Source organism: Emydura macquarii, unplaced genomic scaffold, assembly GCF_026122565.2.
Source record: "Emydura macquarii macquarii isolate MOO-44397 ecotype Brisbane River unplaced genomic scaffold, CSIRO-AGI_Emac_v2 contig_2897, whole genome shotgun sequence".
Taxonomy (NCBI): domain Eukaryota; kingdom Metazoa; phylum Chordata; order Testudines; family Chelidae; genus Emydura; species Emydura macquarii.
Window position 1 is genome coordinate 56,818,906 of NW_027133034.1, and position 24,277 is coordinate 56,843,182.

Genomic DNA, 24,277 nt, shown 5'->3' on the forward strand with positions numbered 1-24,277 from the left:
GAGGGCTCATATTTGCAGCTTCCCAAGGTCTGCGGTTAAACAGAACAAAGCACCACATAAATGAGCTGAACTTTGCCTTTGACTTCCATGCTACATGCTATTAAAACTATATCAATTTCTTTTCTTGTAGTTTACACAAGTGATTATTTCTAGTTAATTCCCCATTTGTATTTAGACAAATATTTTCCTTCTTCAAGTTGTGTCATACCCTTCCTATTGAACAAATATTCTCCTGGCTTCTTGGGGCCGGGAGTGGCTCCAGTCAGGGTGCTGCTGGGCCCACGTGGTGGGAGGGGGGCAAGGGGCGGGGCTGCATGGGGGGAGCAGCCACCACATGGCGCTGCTTGGGGCCAGGAGCGGATCCAGTCAAGGCACCACTGGGCCCACGTGGTGGGAGAAAGACCGGGGTGGGGGGGGGGGGAGAGAAAGAGGCCTGATGAAATGCTTAGACAGGCCATATGTGGCCCCGCAGGCTGTAGTTTGCCCACCCCTGCACTAGGCATTATACAAAACAACAAAAAGATTAATCCTATCCCAAGAGGCTTACAATAAAAGTATAAAAGACAATAAATGGAGACAGACAAGGACAGAGGAGTTACAAGGAAACAATGAGACAATATTGGTCAGCATGATAGGCAGTAGTCTCTGCACACGAGCAGACTAACTTGTCGAGTTTTTAATAGATATCCCAACAAAGGAGAGTTTTGAGGAGGAATCTGAAGGTGAATAATGAGATAGCTTTGAGGATATTTATGGGGAGTGCTTCCCAAGCGTGTGGAGCAGCATGGGAGAAAATACAGAGGTCTACAAGGATTTAGGAACATTAAAGGTATTGTGTTCCCTTGCTCAAACTTAGCGAGATTCGAAATGATTGTACTTCAATTGCTGAATCCTTTGTCTTGATTACCATAAGGTAATGCAAGTTTGTGTTAGCATCTCTATTATGTGCTCTTATTTAAGGGCCTTGTGACACAGTTGTAAAACTCTATTCCAGGCTGGATATTAAGATCTGAGAATGGGAGCTGAATGTATTTAGCAAATAAATGTATTTGGATATTTGTAAAATTCAGATTAAAATAAAAAAAGAAATTTACTAATTTTACAGATGACTACTGTGCCCTGAGATTGTCAGTGCTCCTAAGGCTGGATTTTGATGCTTAACTGAAGGAGGATTATTTATTGAATTTACCTAAGGAACAAAAATTATGACAGCTGTATTTTGAATTCAGACAGTCTTCACAATACCAGGTTTCAGAGAAAGCTCCCAATTTCAAATAAAACACACACTCAATCTTATTGGACAGAGTAGCCATTAGAAGGCCTACTCTAATGGGACAAAGGCATAAAGACAATTCCCAAAGGGTTTCAGTCTGGGTAGTACTGTAAGGAGCAGAATGGGATATGTACAAAAGCGACTTACTTTTCTCAAATATACAGAGAATATTATTCTACAGAGACTTGACCTTTTTTCCTGGACACTTATAACCCATAATAAAGCTCTCCCAGGAGGAGCTCAAGGCACTATTTCACTGATTTAGAATAGTAGTTAAACTATGGACTTTGCACAGCCAATAGAATAAGCCATATTTGTTGACTTCTCTTTTGGAGTCCATGAGAAAAATAATCACTTCAGCCAAGTATTAGTTTTCAAAGATCTCTGGTCCCTGATGGAGGACCTGTCTTCCAATGGCAGACAGCCTCTGTGAGGTAGAGGCATCCAATGATCTAACACTAGATTAGTCAGGCCTGAGAGGCACAACCTCTTCAGCCGGAAAGACAAAACAGCATCACTGCTGCTGTCTCATGTTTATCATCTGTACTGTTCTAGGGAGCAGTGGAAAAAGGTGAGAAGACATATTGCAGGGACTTTGCCCAGCTCTGAGTGAGGTCACTCACCCCCTCACATCCCAGGCTCTGAAACTCAGAGAAGCTGAATGGCACTTTATTTACTATTTCCAAATGCAAAGAGGTCCATCACCAGCCTACCAAACTGACTTACAATGAACAAGATATTTCCAGGTGTAGGAGCCACTCTGCTAATATGACTTCTGCCACATAAGTCTTGGTGTCAGTCTCCTCCTTGGTGGGCAGTATATCTAGAGATAGAAATCTTTCCTCTGCCCAGAACAGAATTTCTTTCTGGGGTTGGACTGAATATGGTTTTCATAATAGGGAAGAACACTATCAGACAGACTGACTGTCACAACCAGAACAGGTCTGTTACGCATGGAGGAAGCAGTTTTCTGAGACATCAATGAAGCACTGTGTTTCAGCTGATGGATGCAGCTTTCTGGTATCTGTTCACTGAATTGAAGATCCCTTCAAATACAAATTTGATTCTCTGCATTCACCATTGGTGGCAATGGAAAATATATAACTGGAGCTACTTTGGCCAATGGAGGAGATAGGATGAGACGCAGATGGAATACCTGGAATTACTGGAAGGTATCATATGAACTCTGGATTACTGAAGCATATTTGTCTAGGAGAAGAGAATTTCTAGTTGGCTCCAATAATTGAATTTTTAATTGACACACCATTTATGTCCATCTTCATCTTCTGTTTACATTCTTCTGAGATTTGACAATGTACCTAGTAGTTTCCTTCCTCAACCCAGGCCTATGATTGACTTCACTGGTGCTACGTGCCTGTCCTGAATCCAAGATATTCCAGGAACCACATCTCTGTTAGCTTTAGCTTTTCTGAACAGAAACCTGATAAAAAAAAAAAACTGTCCAGGAAGAGATTAAATGAATTTTTCTTCCCTGAAGCCAATATTATTCCTACCAGGATCCTGAAGAGACCCTTTGGGAGCACAGTAATATCACATGGTAATGACAGAAGTTGAGAAAAGAAAAAGGCTGCCATCCATTTACAAAAGATTTGTCTGAGGATGGTAAAATGGAAATGCTTTGAAGACAAGCCTCCTTTAGAAAATTATTTAGATGTTCACACACAGGGCCTTGCTCTGGCTGTTCCCAATTCTCTGAAGCTAGAAATACAATGGGGAGGGGACTGAAATGCTCTGATATGAAGTAGAGGATTGATGATTTTATTCATGTTGAAGCCTTTCCATGGGTTGCTGGGAATGGGACATGCCACTCCTGAAATTCTAGCACAGCTCCACAGGGCACCGCCTCTGGATAATATACAGTGATCTCATTTGATCTAAGATATAGGTGGCCCTTTTCCACCCAAACCAAAACAGCCTGGCACCAATCAGGATCTAACTCCAGATAGGGCTGGTTAGGGGAACTACAGATAGCTCTGAGGCAATGGAACGCAGCTGCAAAAGGCTGCACTTTCCCTCCAGGGAGAAGACCTTAGAGTGTGATTTTAAGACTAAGAGAGAACCATACCTACAACACAGTCCACTCACGTTAGCTTTGCTAGTGTATGCATGCTAGGATGCTACGGATGTTTACAATGCAGCTAGGAGCAAGCCTCTCAGTATGGGTAGATAGACTAGCTCTAGTGGGGCTTGAGCCACAGCATCCAGACCACTATTTTTAGCACACTAACTGAAGCCTCGCTAGCATGAGTCAGCCTCCCAGTTCAGGCAGACAGACTCTCTGCTGCAATATGGACATGCCCTTAAGGTGTCTGAAGAAAGTTCAGATTTGTTTATGTATTTTTGTTGGCTTAATGCCATCTGTTTTCATGTCCAAACGGAGTGGACTGATGCCTGCCTGCACTTGGCTGCCAATGAAGGAGCATATAGTGAGAAGGCCACTCTTTCAAATAAAAATCATCCCGTTTGAAGCAGAGTCTCTGACCTCCAAGAAAAATAAGTATACTTATTTTCTGTAGTGATACTAGATTAAATTTTGGTTGGTGCAAAATGAGGAACCTTCTAAACTAAAAAAAATTGAGGCCAGGAAAGGGTGCAGTAGAATGAAAGAAGTAGTGAGCCAAGAGATCCCTTACAGCCTCACAGTTCTTCCATATATGGGCTGCTATCTATCCTCACCCCACAGCCATCGGAGGTGGGGGGAGAGGTGAAAGATGGAAGTTGTAGTGAGGCATGGCAACTTACAACAGAAGCTGTGAACAATCAACTGAACATTAGGGGATGATGACCCACAATGGCCACTGAGAACAACGACTTGATACTTTCCCAGTCTTTTAGATGTGGTAGGAAATCCTTATTCATCCATTACACCTTTTCAGGGTGCATGAGGAGGGATATATAGCTATCACTTATACAGGGCACCTGAAGACCTCCCACATGTGGTTTCACAATACTCAGTACACTCTTGCCTGGAAAAGTCCATCCTCTATTTTGTTCTTTGTTTTAACTAGATTTTACTATTTGATTCTCTAACTCTGGTTTAGACTGCTGCCCTCCTCTACTAAGAAGAAAGAATTCATTGAGTGGAGGGGAATACATGCATGCCTAGAGTAATCAGCATGTGCCTATGGCATTGGTGTTTTCTGCACTGACAAGCCCTATTGCACTCTGTAAAGGTGGGCAGGCAAACCAAGCCCTGACAGTTACCTGCCCCACTGTATTTTCCCCACTCAGCAGGGAAAACAACATTGCTTTTATTGTTCATTTATTTCCATTCCCCCCTGGCAGTTTGTCCCCCAATACTTCTTCAGAGTGTAGAGCAAAATTGAGCTCAGGTTGCCCTGAAAATTTTTAAATGGTTAGCGATTTCTGCCCTCCCCCATTCATTGTGGGCTGAATTCAAGCAATAACAGCTCATGAAATTTTGGTGCATCAAATCTGAATCCTAGCCACAAGCTGGTAACATCTATTCAGATAATGATATCCTCAATCCATACCTGGTTACATTACCTAGCTGTAGGCCTAAGAAGTCTAAGCTTTTACAAATGAGGATGTAAATTTTGGCTAAAGCATATAAGCAGCTCTCCAGTTGTTCAAACAACTTGCAACAAGATTCATTTAAACAAAAAAATCTTGTAAAGAAGCAAAACCGTTAAGGTGACAGAGCGTTTTCCCAGAGAGATCACATGAGAATTATGACTTGTTTCTTCAGCAGCTACCGACTAGTTTGTAATCATATACAAAACAAAATTCAGTACTAAAATTTGTAAGACAATAGCAACACCATTTTTCAATGTATCTAAATACTGAGCTTCATAAAACAATACCAGAATTCTACAAACCTCTACTGTTTACATATACAGTAGAACCACAGAGTTACCAACACCAAAGTTACTAACTGACCCCGATAACCATACGCCTCATCTGTAACCGAAAGCACGCAGTCAGGCAGCAGCAGAGACCAAAAAAAACAGCAAATACAGTGCTGTATTCTGTTAAATGAAAATTACTAAAAAAATTAAGGGAAAGTTTAAAAAAAGATTTGACAAGGTATGGAAACTGTTTCTGTGCTTGTTTCCTTTAAATTAAGATGGTTAAAAGCAGCATTTTTCTTCAGCATAGTAAAGTTTCAAAACTGTATTGAGTCAATGTTCAGTTGTAAACTTTTGAAAGCACAACCATAACATTTTGTTCAGAGTTACGAACAACCTTCCCAAGGTATTCGTAATTCTGTAGGTGCAAATAAACGTAAAGAACCCAGATGCTTCAAACTATGGGAATTACTCAGAGTTATGTTGGTGTAATTGAGAATGGATTCTGGCCTTCTACATCATTTCCTAGAACTACCCAGATCTTCATATGCAAGTTGACGATACATAGAAAATACTGTTGTATTTGTAGGTTTCAATTTAGGTTCCATCCAGCAAGGTTCCATCCATTTTTTATTCAAAATTGTCAAGGCTGGTTGTCAGGGCAAAAATGGGGAAAGTCATAATTGCAGTACAGTGGCTCCCAGTATTTTAATACTACACTGTTTGTCATGGGCAATTATGAGGTTCATTTTGTCACTTTTTGTGACAAAATGTTAGAAGTAGGTTACTTTCAAACACAGTTATATAGAGATAACTGGGAAAAACATAACAGTAACTGATTAGATGTAGAGCTTAAACATGAAGTTTTATCTGGTAAAAACAAAAACTACTTATCAAAGTCATGTCTCGTTGCCTGAAAATTTCATAATACTCATACAGCTATCAATTTAAGATTGGAATTTTTAAACCAAGGCAGAAAATGTTGTCCTAGGACCTGAGACACTAGCTCAGGTGAAGTTTAAAGCAGTTCTTGACTACTTCACTATTCAGATGATTATATTAAATTAGCATCTAATATTTATACTTCAATTTCGATCTAATACACTAGAAAAGGTCATCACCTTTCAAGTAAAAGCAAGTAGACCACATCAGGTGACTATGAAAATCTCCACCATAACATTTGTCTCAACCATAACACTGAAACAATTCCTATAACATCTGTTAGTGACTGACTTTGCGTCCTAATCTCTCTCAAGCCAACTGAACTTTTCAGCAGCTTTTGCAGATCATGAAGTTCATGCAGGTATCTCCTTATATCCCCTTGCAAAACTGAATGCCTGGTTGCCTGTCTACTTGAGGAGCAGAATAGAAAGGAAGAAGAGGGTTAGAGTAAGGCAATCTAAAACCCTAAGCACGCTTTATTCCATGGCCCTACCCCTGTTTATAGCAGTAGCACGTGTGTGGATGGTTCCTGCCGCTATCTGCTCTGGGCCTCCCTTCTCCCTGAACTACTTCTTCACGTCTTCAGAAAGGCTGGGGACCACCTGGAGGAAGGACTGTGTTCCCACCCAGCTGAACAGCATGTAAAGGTGCTCAAAAACAAACAACATGTAAGCAGCACAGAGCTTCTTTACCAGCTTTACCCACTGCTTTACCAGCTCAAACATCAGCAGCACTTGAGCTTCAACTCACACGCTCCAACAGGCCAGCTAGCTCAAGTATAAAGCACCACTTAAAAATCTCTAGCTCAAGTTGTGTTTGGATGAGAATCAGGTTAGAAGCAAAACTTTAGTTATACCCTGACCTAACAAAGCAGTGAAGACAAACCCACCCAGAGTCCCCCACTGTGATGATATTGGCTGAGGGTTTCAGAGTAAATGACCCATTCAGATGAATGAGGAGCTATTGTTTCAGGCCATCTCCAAACATTATTGTACTTAAAACTTCACTCTTAACTGTATTCAAATATAGAACTTTGAGAAGCAACCATAGCTCCTGATAGGGGCTATTTATCATTTTTACTACAGATTGTGTGCAGTACAAATACTGTGTGTTAACAGAACTTAGCAAAATAAGATTTACTAATTAACAGTTCCTGTCACATTTTAATGCATCTTTTAGCACTAAACAAAACAAAAACATAATTCTATAACCATCAATTTAGGACTGGCATTAAGTGTTCTTTGTATCTAAACAAAACAAAAGACAAAATATGAGTGTCTGAGTTTGCAGACTTAGTAGAAAAATTCCTAGCAAGAATACATAAGTTTTCTATTCTCATGAAGTTTAACAGTTACATTATTTTGTAGCGTCAGAGGCCCTGTCTAACTAGCACTTATACCAGCAAACTTTTGTCACTCAGGAGTGTGAAAAACACACTACCCTGAGCGACATAAGTTTGGTCAGCATAAGCGCTTGTATAGCTGCATTATGTCAACGGGAAAGCGCTGTCCACACAAGTGCTTATGTCCAGCAAAACTTAGGTTGCTCAAGGGGGTGTTTTTTCACACCCCTATGCTGGCAACACTTTTCTCGCTTAAGTGTTAGTGTAGACAAGGCCTGACACCCTTTCATTCAACAACAGAATTAAAATTCTACTTCTACTCAAACTACCAGTAAAGAAACTGGTATTCTAAAAGTCACATTTCAGGAAACTTGCACAGAGAAACACTGAAATATAATTGGGAAACTCACTTTCAGTGTTTGAATTAAATGCATAACTCAAATTCCCATAATAGCAAGCAAGAGAATCATGCTTTTAATTTTCCCGACATACATTGTGCTGAAACTGTATACATCTACACTGTCACTTTATCGAAAATGGCAAATTAGGGTTAAAGTTGCAACTTTGATCTTAATGCATCCATTCTTATAATGGGTTCTGAGAACAGAATTGCAGTTTGCAGGAACAATGACATCAGTTAAAAACATAGCCTGGCAACCCTATTTGAATTTTTCCATTTTTGAAACAGGTAAAACAATCTTATTTTATCTTTTCTTTTACATGGGTAATGGAACCTGAAGAGAATAGGATTTACCTGCAAAGTGTGGCCAAGACCTGACAATGACGTTTACATCACCCTAGCAGCTCAGTAGAGCTCATGTTCTGAGAATGAAGTATGGGTGACAGACAAATACCAGTTAGGAAAGTGACATGTACTACCAGAGCATAGGCCTATTTTGGCCAGCTCCTTTCCCAAAGGCTGTCCTTATCCTGTTTCCAGAGTTCCATCTATAGGCTCATTTGGGCTAGCATTACCGTGGGATTTGTATCAGTATATCATATCACCATCTCGATGCACATGTGGTAATGCTGTAGTAGTCTTCATCAGGGTTTATTCAGACACACATTTCTTCTGCACAGTTATTTTAACTATCTAAAAATTTCTATTTACAGTTTAATGTTAGTAACAGCCACCAAAACAGCTATTTTTATTTAGACCATTTTAGCTGGTTGGCTGTGTAGGCAATATGAGTGACAAAAAAGGGGGAAAAAAATCTCAGCCCTCTGCAAGTGTCAGCCGTTCGGTCAGGTGACTACAATAGTTTACTGTTAATACAAGTTTCACTAAATATAAAAAACTACAAATTCAAGAAAATTAAGACAAAAAATATAGCCCAGAAAAAAAATGGCAGTCTAAGACTGGAACAAGACAGAGAACCAAAACTGGCTCTGGGGCCAAAAACAGCAAGAAAGTGATTAAAAGATAATGAATGCGTAGCACAGAAAGTTTATTGTCATCAGGCTCAGTTCAACACAATCATTGGTATGTTTAACTGAATCTTGATACTAGGAACATAGAACTCAGTACATGCTCAAGGCCTGGTTTGGCTATAGCAACAAAGCATACGTTAAAAACTGTCACCTTCACTATCTTCAGCCACTCATGATTTACAAGTCAGTGAAATTAATACATCATGTCCAAAATCAACTTCTGCTAATTGAAGACAAAAATGACATTGTCAACATCCAAATATGTTTTAAAAGCCTAAATATTTGAAAAGCAATCTGTAGCTAGTTCCTTGGAATATAACCGCTTCAGTACATAGTACACGGCCCACATAGAATAGCTGTACTGTCACTCCAGAATCCTTGTCCTAGAAGTTGGCAGTTTGTAATGCAAGGTTTATTTTCAGAGAAAAAAAATACACACCCAATTATTTTGCAGTGAAAGGATTTTTTTTTTAAAGTCCCATAAACTGTGAGGTAAACATACTACGTTTAATAAACTGTCAGTTTATAATGTCTCTGAAACAATGCTGCCTCCTTCTGGGCAAATCCACAGTGTCAATTATTTTCCATAAAATCCAAGGCAACACATTTTTCATAACAGAAAAAATAAATATCCGCCAGGTTCCAATAATATTCTCTTGTTTTTTTGCTGAAAGGAATTTCACTTTACTATTTTGAACTTGCTTTAATTATTTTAAATGGTCACTGTTCATTTAAAAATAATTTTAATTAAATTTCCATAACACCTTAGATTAGAGTAACAATTTTTTTTTTTTTAAAGAGCTCATTTATTTTCACTAAAACCTGAAACTTGAAAGAAGCTCTCTCTGTCAAGCACTATTAATTTTTTACAGATTCTAACCTTTTATTTAAATTTTTCCCCTAGCTCTTATTGTTGTAAAGCAACTTCCAAATGGGAACTAAGAATAAACCAATGCAATGTTTTCTTAAATCTGCAGGCAGAGCCCCAACATCTGTGGTTGCTTATAGCTTTCACAAGCTGCTTCCAGAGTAACAACTGATCAAAACCTTGTCAGTGTTCTCTATTGCTACTGGGAACTCTGTCAGCAGCAAAACAGAAGAATTAGGCCAATGTCACTCTGCTTGGGAACAGTATGGGCAGCAATGGAGTCAAACAGTGGAAAAGGGGACTTAAAAAGAGCTAACAGAGGACACATTAGCAAAGATTCACTGCACCAACACTACAAAAGCCAGAAGTCCCTGGGATTTGGCTGGGAAGAGAGAACAGAACGAGAATGCTCTCTCTTTCTTCTAGCACCCTGTGTTTCAGACATGGAAGCTACAGAGATAGAGCCCATGAACAGAACACAGATACAACGTCACAGTAAGAACTTCAGCACGTTCCACTTTCACAGCAGCTTTATGGACCTTTTAAAAATTTTATTTTGGGAGGTGAGGGAGTAAGAAGGGAAGATTGGCTTCTTTCCTGGGAGTTGTCCCTGGATGTTGAAGGCCCCAATCTACTGAAGAAAAGAAAAGCCAGAAAGGAAAAGAGGGTTTAATAAAAGTAAGAGATACTGAGGCCTTGTCTGCACTCCTGGCGAAATTTGGAAGCAGTCAACAGGAGTTACACAAGCTACACAGAGTAGCTTGCATAACTCCCATCGACTTTGTAACTTCCCTTTAGCGTGCTGTCTCCACTGCTATGCACCGATGGGAAATGCATACCCATCGACGTAGCGCTATGCTTTTTGGGGAGGTGGTTTTATTAGATGGACTTCTGGATCGATTGAGCATGTCTTCACTGACTCTCAATCAAACCGGATTAATTCGATCTGATTGCAGCAAATTTAAGCATCGTTAAAGAGTTTAAAAAGAAAATTGATTAACAATGTTACAATTAAGTATAGCACTCAATACATTGTGCACAAACATTTTATACCTTTATGACCAGATTCTAGCTCTCATACTTACACTGGAGCTTGTCTAGAAGAACAGTTAGTGAACAGCAATCTGGGGTACAAATCTACAGCGCAGTAGCATGCCACATGCTCATTTTCTGTGTGGACCTTGCTGCACACTAAGTTTATTAGCACACACTGACCTACTCCCATTTCAAGTGGAGTAGATCAAAGCACACTAGGGGACTTTTAGTGTGGTGCATACAGAAAGTTATAGTGTGGCATATCAGTATGCTATAGGTTTACACCCTGGTTTGCCTTGCACTAACTCTTCATCAATACAAGCCCGTAATGTACTCACATTAGATTTCAATAGGACTACTTGTGGTGTGGAGAGAGCTACTAAAAGTATGGGAAGATGAATCTAGCCCTTAAATTGTAGGATGTATGGTTTTTGTAGGGGTATGGGAACATATTTTTCTCCTAGCTAGCAAGTATTAATGTCAAGTTCTCAAGATCTGCTTTTCATTATGAAGATTTACTTTTTGCACTTTACTATGAAAATAAACAGTTTTACTTTCTCATGAATACAATAGATCAATATTTAAATCCAAAGAGAAATTCTGTATTAATACTTTTTTTAAAAAATGCATTAACAAATTTGTATTAAAGTTGGATTCTGTAAGATACTTGATTCCCTACATATTTAACTTAATCCACCTATTATTGTCCCTTTATATATACAGAACTTCAGATGCCAATATGTGTTTGAGCTGGTGTAGAAATAGTTTATACTACTAGATCTTATACACTTCTTAAGCCCTCAATGTGGGTGGTCCTGCACACTAGAGAGAGTTTAAGAATTTAACCCTGTAAGATCATGGAGTCTACATGCAATTACTATGTATTAAAAATTAAGTAATCTTGCTTTGTAAAACTGTAGCACCATTTTATATCAATTATTTAAAAAAACAACTATTTTTTAAAAAGTTCATACAGGTGTAACAAAACTTCAGTTAAAAAATGAGCATTTTCTATTAAGTTGAAATCCCCAGGACATTTCCCCACTATAGGACAGTTTAACAGGCAGATAAACTTATGGGTTTATGTACTTTAAAAAAAAAAATCATTTTGGTCTAAGAGAAAGTGAATGAAAACTATGTAACAACTTCTGATGCTCCCTCTGCTGGTTCTGCAGAAAAAGATATCTAACCAATCAGTCTCAGAACTGTAATGACATCTTAAAATGATAACGAGACACTAACAAGGGGGGAAAAAAGACAAAAACAAAAAAGGTAATCAGACCTCTTAATTATAGCTCTACATTTTTTTTAAAAAAAGGCAGCTTTCAAAATAAAACAAAATATTTTCAAAACTTTAAAGATCTAGGCTTAAAGATCTAGTTACAATTATATATGTACATATGGCAAAAGCGTGCACACAATACAGACTTTCCACGAGTTATTTCATTAACAAGCATTTTCTTCTAACAGGCCCTGATCCTGTAATCACTCACTCACAAACCAAACCTTAGACCTGCAGAGTCCCACACAGGCACAGGAACCCACAAACAGAGATCAGATTGCAGGATTGGAGCCTGAGGAGGTGTCTACACTGCGCTAAAAGGCCTGAGGTACTGTCACGGCTGGCCAGGTCAGCTGACTCAAGGTCATGGGGCTTGGAGCTAAAAATTGTTGTGTAGACATTCAGGAGCCCAGACTCTGGGGCCCTCCTTCTCTTCACGGGGTCTCAGAGTTCAGACTCCAGTCTGAGCAACTACACAGCAACTTTACAGCTCCACAGCCCAAGTTCCACAAGCCCAAGTCAGCTGAATCAGGCCAGACACAAGTGTTTAATTGATGTATGGACATATCCTTGCAGGACTGTAATTCAGGGTTCTTTCTTTCATAACTAGTACTCCCACTGATTTTTATAATAAAAATGATAATCCATTTGAGCACCAAGGTACAATAAAAAAGACTGACAGCAGGTCAAATAAACTTTTACAGAGCAATTAAGTCCAAATTCATCCCTTGTAGTAACTAAGTTGACTTCAGTGGTGTTACATACCATTAAAACTGAAAATTAATTTGTTTAAGAACTGGGACATCCTTTCCTATTCAGTAGATGCTGTTGGTTGTTATTCGTTTAATTCCCAATATCTGAATATACTCCTACCAAACAAGTCAAAGCTCAGCATATGATAGGCCCATGACACATGAGCCCGACAATATTGGGCAAATGCATATCCAGTAACTTATGAACACTACTGAGGGTGCTCTCGGCTGCTTTGCTGCCAGCACTGGTGAACTGCAGCCCAGCCCTCCCTTCATCTGCCATTTTCCCTTCAGTTACATAGAAGATCATATCCTACCCTAAATATTTTCTTCATACCCAGAGAAGCACCCTCTCTTGGTAGAAATCAGCTAATCTGGTAACTTGTTATTCTTCAGTGTTCTTCTAAAGCCCTTTATTGTTTCAGCTATTTTTATACTTCATTACTGACAACTATTTTTTTAAAGTTACTACCTACCCCTTCACTGATTTGCTACCTCATCTATTAGAAACTTAGAAAGTACAAATGAATTTTTCATAGAGCACATACAGTAGAACCTCAGAGTTACAAACTGACCAGTCAACCACACATCCCATTTGGAAACGGAAGCATGCAATCAGGTAGCAGCAGAAATGGGAAGGAGGGGGGGAGGGGAAGCAAACAGTACAGTACGGTGTTAAAAGTAAACTACTAAAAAAAAATAAAGGCAAAATTTAAAAAAGATTTGACAAGATAAGGAAATTGTTTCTGGGCTTGTTTCCTTTAAATCAAGATGGTTAAAAGTAGCATATTTCTTCTGCATAGGAAAGTTTCAAAGCTGTACTAACTCAATGTTCAGTTGTAAACTTTTGAAAGAACAACCATGTTTTGTTCAGAGTTACGAACATTTCAGAGTTATGAACAACCTCCATTCCCAAGGTGTTCGTAATTCTCAGGTTCTACCATACATTTATATTGTGTGCATGCGCTCTATACCATGTATTAGTATAGAAAGGTACAGCTTGCTCAGAAAGGTGAGGCAGGGAAAAAAAGAGAGGAGGTGTTGACATATATATTAAATATGTATACACTTGGACCGAGGTTGAGATGGAAATAGGAGACAGACTTGTTGAAAGTCTCTGGTAAGAATAAAAGGGGTAAAAAACCAAGGGTGATGTCATGGTAGGGGTCTACTACAACCACCGAACCATGAAAAAGATGTGAATGAGGCGTTTTTTAAACAATTAACAAAATTATCCAGAGCACAGGACTTGTTGGTGATGCGAGACTTCAGCTAACCAGACATTTGCTGGGAAAATAACACGGCAGGGCACAGATTATCCAACAAGTGCATGGAATGTATTGGAGACATTTTCTTATTCCAGATGGTGAAGAAAGCTTCTAGGGCAATGGCGGTTTTTTATTTGATTTCAACAAATAGGGAGGAACTGGTTGAGAATATGAAAGTGGAAGGCAGGTTGGGTGAAAGTGATCATGAAATGATTAGAGTTCATGATTCTGAGGAATGGTAGGAGGGAGATAAAAATAATGGATTTCAAGAAGGCAGACTTTAGCAAACTTGGGGAGTTGGTAGGTAAGATCCCATGGGAAGCACGTCTAAGAAAAAAACAGTTCAAGAGAGTTGGCAGTTTTTCCAAAGATACATTGTCAAAGGCACAAGATCAAACTATCCCACTGCACAGGAAAGCTAGGAAGTACCAAGAGGCCACCCTGACTTAACCAGGAGATTATCAATAGTCTGAAACTCAAAAAAAGAGTCCTACAAAAAGTGGAAACTAGGTCAAATTACAAAGGATGAATATAAAGTAGTAACACAAGTATGTAGGGACAAAGTTAGAAAGGTCAAGGCACAAAACGAGAGTAAATTAGCTAGAGACATAAAGGGTAACAAGAAAACATTCCACAAATACATTAAAAGCAAAAGGAAGACCAATGACAGGGTAGGCCCATTGCATGGGGGGGGGGGGGGGGACGACACACACACGACACGACACCAATAACAGAAAACGTGGAAATGGCAGAAATTTTAAATTACTTTTTTGTTTCAATTTTCACCAAAAAGATATCCAATTGGATATCTAACAGTGAATGCCAGTGAAAATGGGGTAGGATCAGAAGCTAAAACAGGGAAAGAACAAGTTAAACATTACAAGTTAGATGTCTTCAAGTCACTAGGGCCTAATGAAATACATCCCACAATCCTCAAGGAGCTGACTAAAGACATATCTGAGCCATTAGCAATTATCTTCGAAAAGTCATGGAAGACAAGAGAGATTCAAGAGGACTGGAAAAGTGTAAATATAGTGCCAATCCATAAAAAAGGAAATAAGGACAACCCAGAGAATTACAGACCAGTCAGCTCAACTTCAATACCTGGAAAGAGAATGGAGCAAAAAGAAAGCAGTCAGTTTGCAAACATCTAGAAGATAATAAGGTAATAACTAACAGTCACCATGGATTTGTCAAGAACAAATAATGTCAAACCAACCTAATAGCCATCTCAGACACGGTGACTAGCCTTGTGGAGGGGCGGGGGAGCAGTAGACATGGTACTTCTTGTCTTTAGTGAGGCTTTTGATACTGTTTCGCATGACCATCTCATAAACAAACTAAGGAAATACAATCTAGATGGAGCTACTATAAGGCGGGTGCATAACTGGTTGGAAAACCATTCCCAGAGTGTAGTTATCAGTGGTTCACTGTCAAGCTGGAAGGGGATATCGAGTGGAATCAGTTCTGGATCTGGTTCTGTTCAATATCTTCATAAATTATTTAAATAATGCCACAATGATACACTTATAAAGTTTGTAGACAATATCAAGCACAGAGGGCTGTAAGTGCTTTAGAGGATAGGATTAAAATTAAAAATGATCTGGAGAAATGGTCTGAAGTAAATAGGATGAAATTCAATACGGAAAAATGCAAAGTACTCCACATAGGAAGGAACAATCACACACACATGAAATGAGAAATGACTGCCTAGGAAGGAGTACTGCAGAAAGAGATCTGAGGGTCATAGTGGATCACAAGCTAAATATGAGTCAACAGCGTAACCCTGTTGCCAAAAAAAAAAAAAAAACCATTTTGGGATGCATTAGCAGGAGTGTTGTAAGCAAGACACCAGAAGTAATTCTTCTGCTCTTCTCCACCCTGATAAATTGAAGTTGAAAGTTGAAGTACTGCGTCCAGTTCTGGGCGCTACAATTCAGGAAAGATGTGGACAAACTGGAAAAAGTCCAGAGAAAAGCAACAAAAATGATTAAAGGCCTAGAAAACATGATCTATATGGGAAGACTGAAAAAATTGGATTTGTTTAGTTTGGAGAAGAGACGACAGAGAGGACACAACAACACTTTTCAAGTACATAAAGGTTGTTACGAGGTGGATGGAGAAAAAACGTTCTCCTCAACCTCTGAGGCTAGGACAAGGAGCAGTGGGCTTAAAATTACAGCAAGGCAGTTTAGGTTGGACATTAGGAAAAACTTCCTGTCAGGGTAGTTAAGAAATGGAATAAAGTGACTCGGGAGGTTATGGAATCTCTATCATTGGAGATTTTTAAGAGTAGGTTAGATGAACACCTGTCAGGGATGATCTAGATAATACTTAGTTCTGCCATAAGTGCATGGGACTGGTAGAGTGACCATATGTTCTGTTTTGGCCGGCACAGTCTTTTTTTAAGCCCTGTCCCAGCCATCCTGAATTTTTGGCAAAATTGGGCATTTGTCACATTTGCTCTTGCCAACCGATCAAGTTGGCAAGATCAAACAGGACAAATGCCAACTTTTGTCAAAAAAGGGGGTGCTGAGGAACGTGCGGGGGGACAGCAAGCAGTGATGCCAGCCCCATAAAGGCAAGAGACAGAGCTTGGGCAGGGGGCAGGCAGGGCTTGGGTGAGCAGCAGTGCCAGCCCCAGCCTCGCAAGGGGGGCAGGCAGGACTCAAGAGAGCAATGACACCAGCCTCACATGGGGTAGGGGGGCTGTGCTTGGGCAAGCAGCAATGCCAGCCCTGTGCGCGGGGAGTGGGGGGGCGGCACAGCTCAGGAGAGCGTCTCAGACCATCCCTACACAGGGAGGTGGAGGAGTAAGAAAGCTTGGGCTGGCCCAAGCGGTGTCCCATTTTCCCTTTGGGAAATATGGGCACTCTAGGGAATGGACTAGATGACCCCTTGAGCTCCCTTCCGTTTTATGATTCTATTATTTCAACTTACAGCCATAACTATGAATGCCAGTACAAATGAAGTTATTGCATAGTTTGAAAAATAAGTTGTGCACTAAGACACCATTTATAATATTAGTTAGAAAATATGTTAGATATTAAGTGTTTAGTGCATTTTACATAGCTCAAATTTTTCTCTTTAACTACGCACTAACAATCTTCATATTTACAAAGTTTTACAGTAGAAAATGGGATCAGTTATCTCCTATGAAATAGATGCTGTTTAAATAAAATCCATAAACCGTATGAGGAAGTTTAGCAAATACTCAAATAGGAGTAGTTTAAGAATCACTAGAGGTTGCACAGCAAACAATTCATCATGTACCAGAGCTGTAGTGATGCTTTCACAGAATGCTATGCAGTTAAAAAAATAAATATATTACATAGATAAAGCTACATTGTTTAGTGAAATATATGTTGAGATATTAAAAAGAGTCATCAATCACTGTTACCTAAATGTCCAAACCCAGCTTCTATCACATCCAGTTCCAGGACTGACATCTGAAGTGCAATCTCAGAGTTAATGAATTATGCTGGATGTTCCTCTCAAGACAAGAATTATGAAATTGTACTATTTAATCACTGTCATCAGTTTATTACTAATCTTTGAAAAAGTTTAACTTGTAGCATATTCTAAATTATGTAATCTTATTTGGTAGAAAACAACAGCATAGTGTTGTGGAAGATTTACCTTTATTTTCTAGGGATCATGTAATGTTTCCGCTTTAACACAAGGGTCTGAGAAACGATTCCACATGTGAGTGTTTTCGTCTCATTTACATCTGACATTTGAATAATTTGTGTTGTAGGAAAATGAACTGCTACAACCTTATAAATTCTCTTGCACTACTGTTAGTCACACTCTCCTTCTCAAAGTCTCATCCTCCTTGGCTTCTATGACTCTGCCTGACCCTGGTCCCCTTTGGATGTTCCTTCTTTTGTCAGGTTTTCCTGCTTCCCATTCCACCTCTGTGGGGGTCTCGCAGAGCTCTGTTCTTTTCCCTTCCTTCTCTTTCCTCTCCTCAAGTGACTTCATTCACTTGCAGACTCATCTAACATCATTACATTGATGGCTCAGAGATTTATCTTTTCCTTCTATAACCTTTTTTTTTTTTTTTTTTTTTTTTTTAAAAAAAAAAGCATTGGACTCCTTTTTCAGTCCACTTAGCAAAAACTCTCAGTCAGGCGCTCATCATCTCACATCTTTACTACCATAACTTCCTTTTTTGTGACATCCTAAACACATCACCACCACCACCCTACCCCCTCTTTAGGGCACAAAGTGCAACTGCCAAGATCATCTTCCTTGCCTGTCATTCCAACAGCCATCCTCCTCTTTGAATTTGTCCAATGGTTCCCTCCCTGTCCTCCACTGCAACAAAGTCAAGCTGCTTGTCCTCACTATTGTTAATTATTTCAAAGTGCTGCACAACCTAGAGTAAAATTAAGTCTCCAGCCTTAAGAATTTACAAATTAAATAGAGATAAGAGGTAACAAATGGATGAATCATATATTGGAAGGGGTGGGGATTTGGGAGGAAGATGAGCACAATAACAATAGAACAGCTGACTATGTAGACTAGTTATGTTCATAAATGCAGATTTCATATTTTTTCAAAATATTTTTGAAGAAACCATAATTTGCTTTTAACCGGTCCATCTTCTTTAAACCTTTCACAACATTGTCTCTCTCTCCTTACCTGTCATCTTATTGCATCACCCTTATTATTCCCTCTCCTCTGCCAATAATGCCAGTCTTGGTTACCTGCTTGTCCATTTCTCCTGCAACCACCACTGCATTTTCTTCTATGCCACTCCTTACTTATGGAATATCTTTGCCCCTTACATATGGAAGACCCTTCTCTGAACTAATCCTTCATATTTTTTTTAAATTAAATATTGGACAGGGAAGGCCAGGGCTCTGAGGTGGCACCAAGCATTCTCTCTCTCAAGTCTTATAATATTTTGGTCTATTTTCAGTTGTTTGGTTTAGTGAGTGGATGCTGGGTGGTATTAGCAACCTGTGATATACAAGAGGTCAGACTAGATGATCTGGTTGTCCCTTCTCGTCTTAAACTCTATGACACTTTTACTTCATTCCTACAAGAAATCGCTTGACTAGTAATAGTTATTCAGGCCTTGGGGAAATATTTCCCATTTGTTTTTGGTTTTTAAAACTGGTTGTACATTTTATCCCTCTCCTCTAACACTTGACTGTTAGTTTTCTTAGATTATGAGATCTTTGGAAGAGGAACTGTATCTAACTATTCATCTGGACGGTACCTAACAGATTGTGAACAAAGCATAGTGCAAAAATGACTGAAGTACAAATAAATTATACCAGCAGATGAGTGAGTGAATGTTTTCTGCAGTGCAACTTTACTTTGTCAAGTCCCTACAATCATCAAATCCTTTTTCATGTTCCCCCCCCCAGTAAAAAAACAGGTTTATTTTCATCTCCCTTAATATACTCTTTCTAAAAGCCTGAAGACATTTTCTACTTACGATAATAGCATGCAATTTAAATTATTCACACAAAACAAAGTTGTTCTAAAACTAGCGTTGTGATCTACAGAGGCAATTTTCAGGGGAAATTAGTTACTAATGCTCATAGCTGGACCCACTTTAAAAGGCTACAGAAAACTATAATGATTAGAAAGCTACATAATCTGATGAAACAATTAAGATTAGTTCAACATAATTACAGAACATTCCAGCCCCCCAAAGGTACTATATCACACTCTAAACCAGACATAATCCAAAATTATGTGCTGGGGAGTGATGAGAAGAATCTGCATGAGTTGCCTAGATTGAGTTATGTGATATGTGCAATATAAGAAAGGAGTCTAATATCTGTAGAGAAGTGTGGAGGTGTACTATATGGGGGCAGATACATTTGGAAACATATATGGGATAGTTTATACAGTTTAGGGAACATATGCCAAAGAAAGTCAGGCTAAGTGTGCGTAATTTCCCAAGGAATTCACCTACATGCATATCCTAAAACTTCTCCTGAATGAAAAAGAAGTCAGACAGACAGTCTGGTCTGACTGAAGTAAAAGCTAAGCTCTAAGATCACCTGATGGGTGGGTTTATCTTTATTTACTTTAAAATAACAGTCCATTTGAAATCCAATATGTTTTTTAAATGACTTTCATGTGCAAAGACCGTTGCCCATTTCCTATTTAAAAAAAAAGTTTTTCCCTATTGTCCTGTACATTAGCAAATGGGAAACTAACAGGCTATAGAAATAGTGAAAACAATTACAGATGAAATTCATCTGGTTAGTCTTTCAAGCCTGGTTCACTTATTTTCTTCTTTTATACATAGTCCTCTAATATGGCTAATGTAGGTCTTCACAAAATTTCTCTCTACCATGTGGAAACAGCATTATTTAAAGTATAGTGGAAAGCGCCAGGATGGGAAACAGAGTCAAACCTGACCACAAGTAATGAACCTTATTCAATCTTACAATGATATTAAACAAATTTAGTTTGGAAGCACAACACCCCCCCCCTTTGTCTTTATCAAAATATTTACCAAATACAGTATGCTGCTAGCTGATCTGAAAAGGATCACAGTACAAACTTCACAATAGTGGCGAAGTTGAAGGAAGGCTAAAAGTACCTAGTGCTAGGAGCCCAAGGAAAAACTTTAGTCTAGAGCACGGGTTGGCAACCTATGGCACATGTGCCAATTGTGGCATGTGAGATGATTTTGAGTGGCATGCGTCATGGTGGCGCTGGGCCCACGTCACGTGGGAGAGGGAGGGAAGGGGCGGGGCTGGGAGGAGGGAGCAGAAGCCCTGCGGCTGCTTGGGGCCAGGAGCGGCTCCTGGCCAGGGCGCTGTGCCCGTGTCCGGTAGGAGAGGGACAGGAGCAGGGGCGGAGGAGCAGCCGCCACGCAGCGCTGCTTCGGGCAGTCTGTGGGGGGCCCCAGGCAGGCCCTCCTCTGAGGAGCCGGCCCCCGCTGACATCGCCAGCGACCGCACCAACCCAGCCCCTCAGCCTCCCATCCTCCTGGCCCCTCCTCTGCCCCCGCGCTGGGTGCATCGAGGGAGCTGTGGGAACCATGGCCGCACAGGGGCCAGGCAGCCTTCTCCCCCCCCACCAGGCAGCCCGGGGGCATATGCCCCTCTCACTCCTGCTCCCCACCAAGGAGGTCGGCTCGGTGTGGCTGTCAGCAACGTCAGCAGGGGTGAGCTCCTCAGAGCAAGGCCGGGCCAGTGCCCAGGGGCATGGCCCCCTCGGTACACCACTGCACCTGCCGCCCCCGCAGTGGCGGGGGGGTGGAGGAAGGGGAAGAGCAGGAAACAGGCCCACAGACAGCCCCCCCGCTGATGGGAGGGGCACAAATATAAATACTGATCCCCGGACACCCAAGGTACACCACTGGCCAGGGCACTAAGCCCATGGCACGTGGGGGAGGGGGGACCTGGCACACCACTTCCCAAAGGTTGCTGAGCCCTGGTATACAGAATATGGGGGTTGATGGGGAATTAGGTAGAAGAAGGAGAAGTGCCTAGAAGACATACAGGGGAGTTTCTGGGCAATGTACATGGAGACTAAATAGTTAAGCAGGCAAGAGTCTATGGAAGAGAACAGTAAAACAATGGACATGCAGTGGACCATACAGGCTGGAAGAGAGCAACTATTGAGAAGGTGTAGGCAGGGAGACGAAACTGGCAAGAGGTAGGATGTAAGCTAAGAAGGCTATTAGCAGGAGTAGGGAGGAACGTGGGGGCAAGTTCAAGGTTTCAGTTATCTTCAGAGTTCTCCATGGCCTGGGCCCTGGATATCTGAAAGACAGTCCAAAGCTCAAGGACAAAGACCATCCTTGACCACTTCACCCCTCTGGCCCACTGGAACTCTCAATGGTAAGAGTAACCTCCTCTGTGCAGGAGACAGACGTTTCTCCTGGAGTAGTCCAAGGCTGTGCAATGAACTCCCCTGGGAACTAAGGGCCATCACAAACCACACCACTTTCCACACCAAGAGCAAGGCTCATTTCTTTGACCTTGCCTTCTCTAATATAAGCACATAGCAACACGTTTGATTATTAACAAAAAAAAAAAAATCCTACCACAAGAAGTCACTCTGCTACACACAGGTCTCACCTGGGGAGATGAGAGAACAAACTACATGTGACAGACGTGTGGTCGGTCATGCTGCTTAACACACTACTGAAGAGAGCTCTGACACCGCACAGTGCAAGAAGCTATACAGCAGAGAGAGAGCAGAGCAGAGGGACCAAGGAAAGGAATCGAGAAGGGGTGTCCTGAGGGAGGCTGGTGCCAAAAGGGCTGGGGTCGGGGTGCCCAGGGGACAGCAGGGATGGGGGCAGGAGTGTAGGCAGGGATGCCCGGGGGCTGCAGGGACTGGTCGGGGATGCCCTAGAAAAGCTATAGGCGGGCTGGGCTCCAGGGAGCTCGGGGGCTGCGGGGGGACGGGGACGGCGGGCCAGGCTGCTGGGAGTACGGAGGGCGGTGCGGAGGGGGGACGGACTCCAGCAGAGGCCACAGACAGGCCGAGCGGGCACCCTGGAGACGGCCGTGGCAGCCCCGCTCTTACCAGCCCAGGTTTGGTGCTTGGGGATCCTGACGTATTTGTTTCCAAACTGGTCGCTGCCCACATGCTCCTTCTCTGGCCCGAAGAGCCGGAGCCGCAGGGCGCGTAGGAGCCGCCAGCGCCCACCCATCCTACCAGCGCCGGGCGGGACGGCCTAGCTAGGACCCGCTTCTCACCCCGCCGCGGTGACACACGACGGGCACCGGGACGATGGGTCCGCGGGAACGAAGGGGAAAGACCCGTCGGCTCCACAAGCTCCACCCCTAAACTGCAACTCCGCCCACGGGGCCCGAGAGCTCAAACACTCACCTCGCCCCGCCCCTTCCGTCTCGTCCGGGCCCATAGATGAGAGCGCCGTATGCGTGCCCCGCCCCTTGGTCTCTCTCCCCCGCCCCCTTCTCCGGTGGGGGCCGCGAACTATCCAATAACCGCGCTTCCCATTGGTCACGGCCGTCTCGCACTGAGCCAATCGGCGTCACCCTATTTACAACATGGCGGCGCTGCTAGGTCTGGTGCTTGCCCGGTCCCGCCACCAGCGTCACCATGTTGGCCTTCATCTCGGCCCGTCAGGCCGGTCTCGACGATCCGCTGCGGTTGCGCCGGGCTGAGTCCACCCGGAGGTAAAGAGTCTCTGGGCTCTTGCAGTTCTCAGCTGGGCCCTGACTCGCACTGTGCGGTCCGGGCCCGGTCCCTTGGTCTGGCCCGTGCGCTGCGGGCCACGGAGAAGTCCGGGGATTTCCCTCCTCTCGTAGGCGCGCTACACGTGCCTGAGCACGCGTCAGACCTGCCTGGGGGTGAGGCCAGGAGAGGCGGCTGCAGATTTGCCCAGCCCACCCGTCGTGGCGGGTACGTCGCTGGCGCGCATCGCGCTGTCCCCACTGGATGGGGGGAGCCAGGGCTGGGAGCCGCGGCCATGCCTCGTTGTCATCACGGTGGTTGGGGATGATGCCTTGACGCCAGTGTCATCCCTGACCCCAGCACCAGACATCCGCCACAGCTTTGCATTTGGACTGCGATGGCAGGACCTGAAACTGCTCTGTTGGGGAGAGCACCACGGGCATGGCATGTTGGTCTTCTCTGTATCTTGTCCTCCTTTCCAGTTTGAGAGTGGGTGGGTGGAGGTTAGGGTCATGCTCTTCCATTTCTATTCTAGTTCATATTTCTACCTTCTTCCCTTCTCTTTTTTCTGCCTCCCCATTTGTGATGCAGTTTTTTCTGGCGACTCTTGGTACCAGTGTTGGGTTGAAGAAAAACTGAAAAAGAGGATGGGCTATTTATTAAATGATGTCTTCCCATGTGAAGGATTATATTAATTGATGTTTTGGGGCCTTGTCGTTTCTGAGAGTAGGCTTTCTAGAATAGGAGTTGAGTATAGAGGAGGTAGCAGTAGTGCCAACCGTAAGCATTCAATGTTCATGTAAGCTCAAAAATAAGATGTTTAAAAACGTTTATGTTAGGTTCTTTTTACTTTTGGATTTTTCATGTTTGGTTTCACATTTTTAAACTTTTCTCTGCAACCGTGGAAGCTAGAAACTTCCGTCTTCAAAAATTAAAACAGATTCTCATGTAATCACGCCATTCATGGAGCTGGGGCTTGAATAAAAAAAAACCCCAAATATTACAAGACTTGTGATAAAATGAATGTTGGCTACAAGCAGGTAGTGACCTAGCCTGTTGTGTTTAGGCTGGGTAAAGTTATGTATATTTTAATTATATAGCGGTGTATTTTCTTACTAGGTG

The 24,277-nt window shown here is 41.9% G+C and overlaps 2 protein-coding genes across 5 annotated transcripts in view; one reads left to right on the forward strand and one right to left on the reverse strand.

Moving 5' to 3' along the window:
* The window catches only part of NDUFAF2 (NADH:ubiquinone oxidoreductase complex assembly factor 2), a 124,909-nt gene extending 102,095 nt beyond the window's left edge, over nucleotides 1–22,814 (reverse strand). The window contains exon 1 of one of the 2 annotated variants that reach the window (XM_067568997.1): nucleotides 22,541–22,814. In XM_067568997.1, coding sequence (XP_067425098.1) covers nucleotides 22,541–22,667 — 127 coding nt within the window. In that variant the 5' untranslated portion in view covers nucleotides 22,668–22,814. The remainder of the gene's footprint in view (nucleotides 1–22,540) is intronic. The other variant, XM_067568996.1, reaches the window with a different exon arrangement.
* Nucleotides 22,815–23,019: 205 nt separating this feature from the next.
* Nucleotides 23,020–24,277, forward strand: part of ERCC8 (ERCC excision repair 8, CSA ubiquitin ligase complex subunit) — a 72,387-nt gene continuing 71,129 nt past the window's right edge. For all 3 annotated transcript variants that reach the window (XM_067568566.1, XM_067568568.1, XM_067568569.1), the window contains exon 1: nucleotides 23,020–23,157. In XM_067568566.1, the coding sequence (XP_067424667.1) occupies nucleotides 23,081–23,157 (77 nt within the window). In that variant the 5' untranslated portion in view covers nucleotides 23,020–23,080. The remainder of the gene's footprint in view (nucleotides 23,158–24,277) is intronic.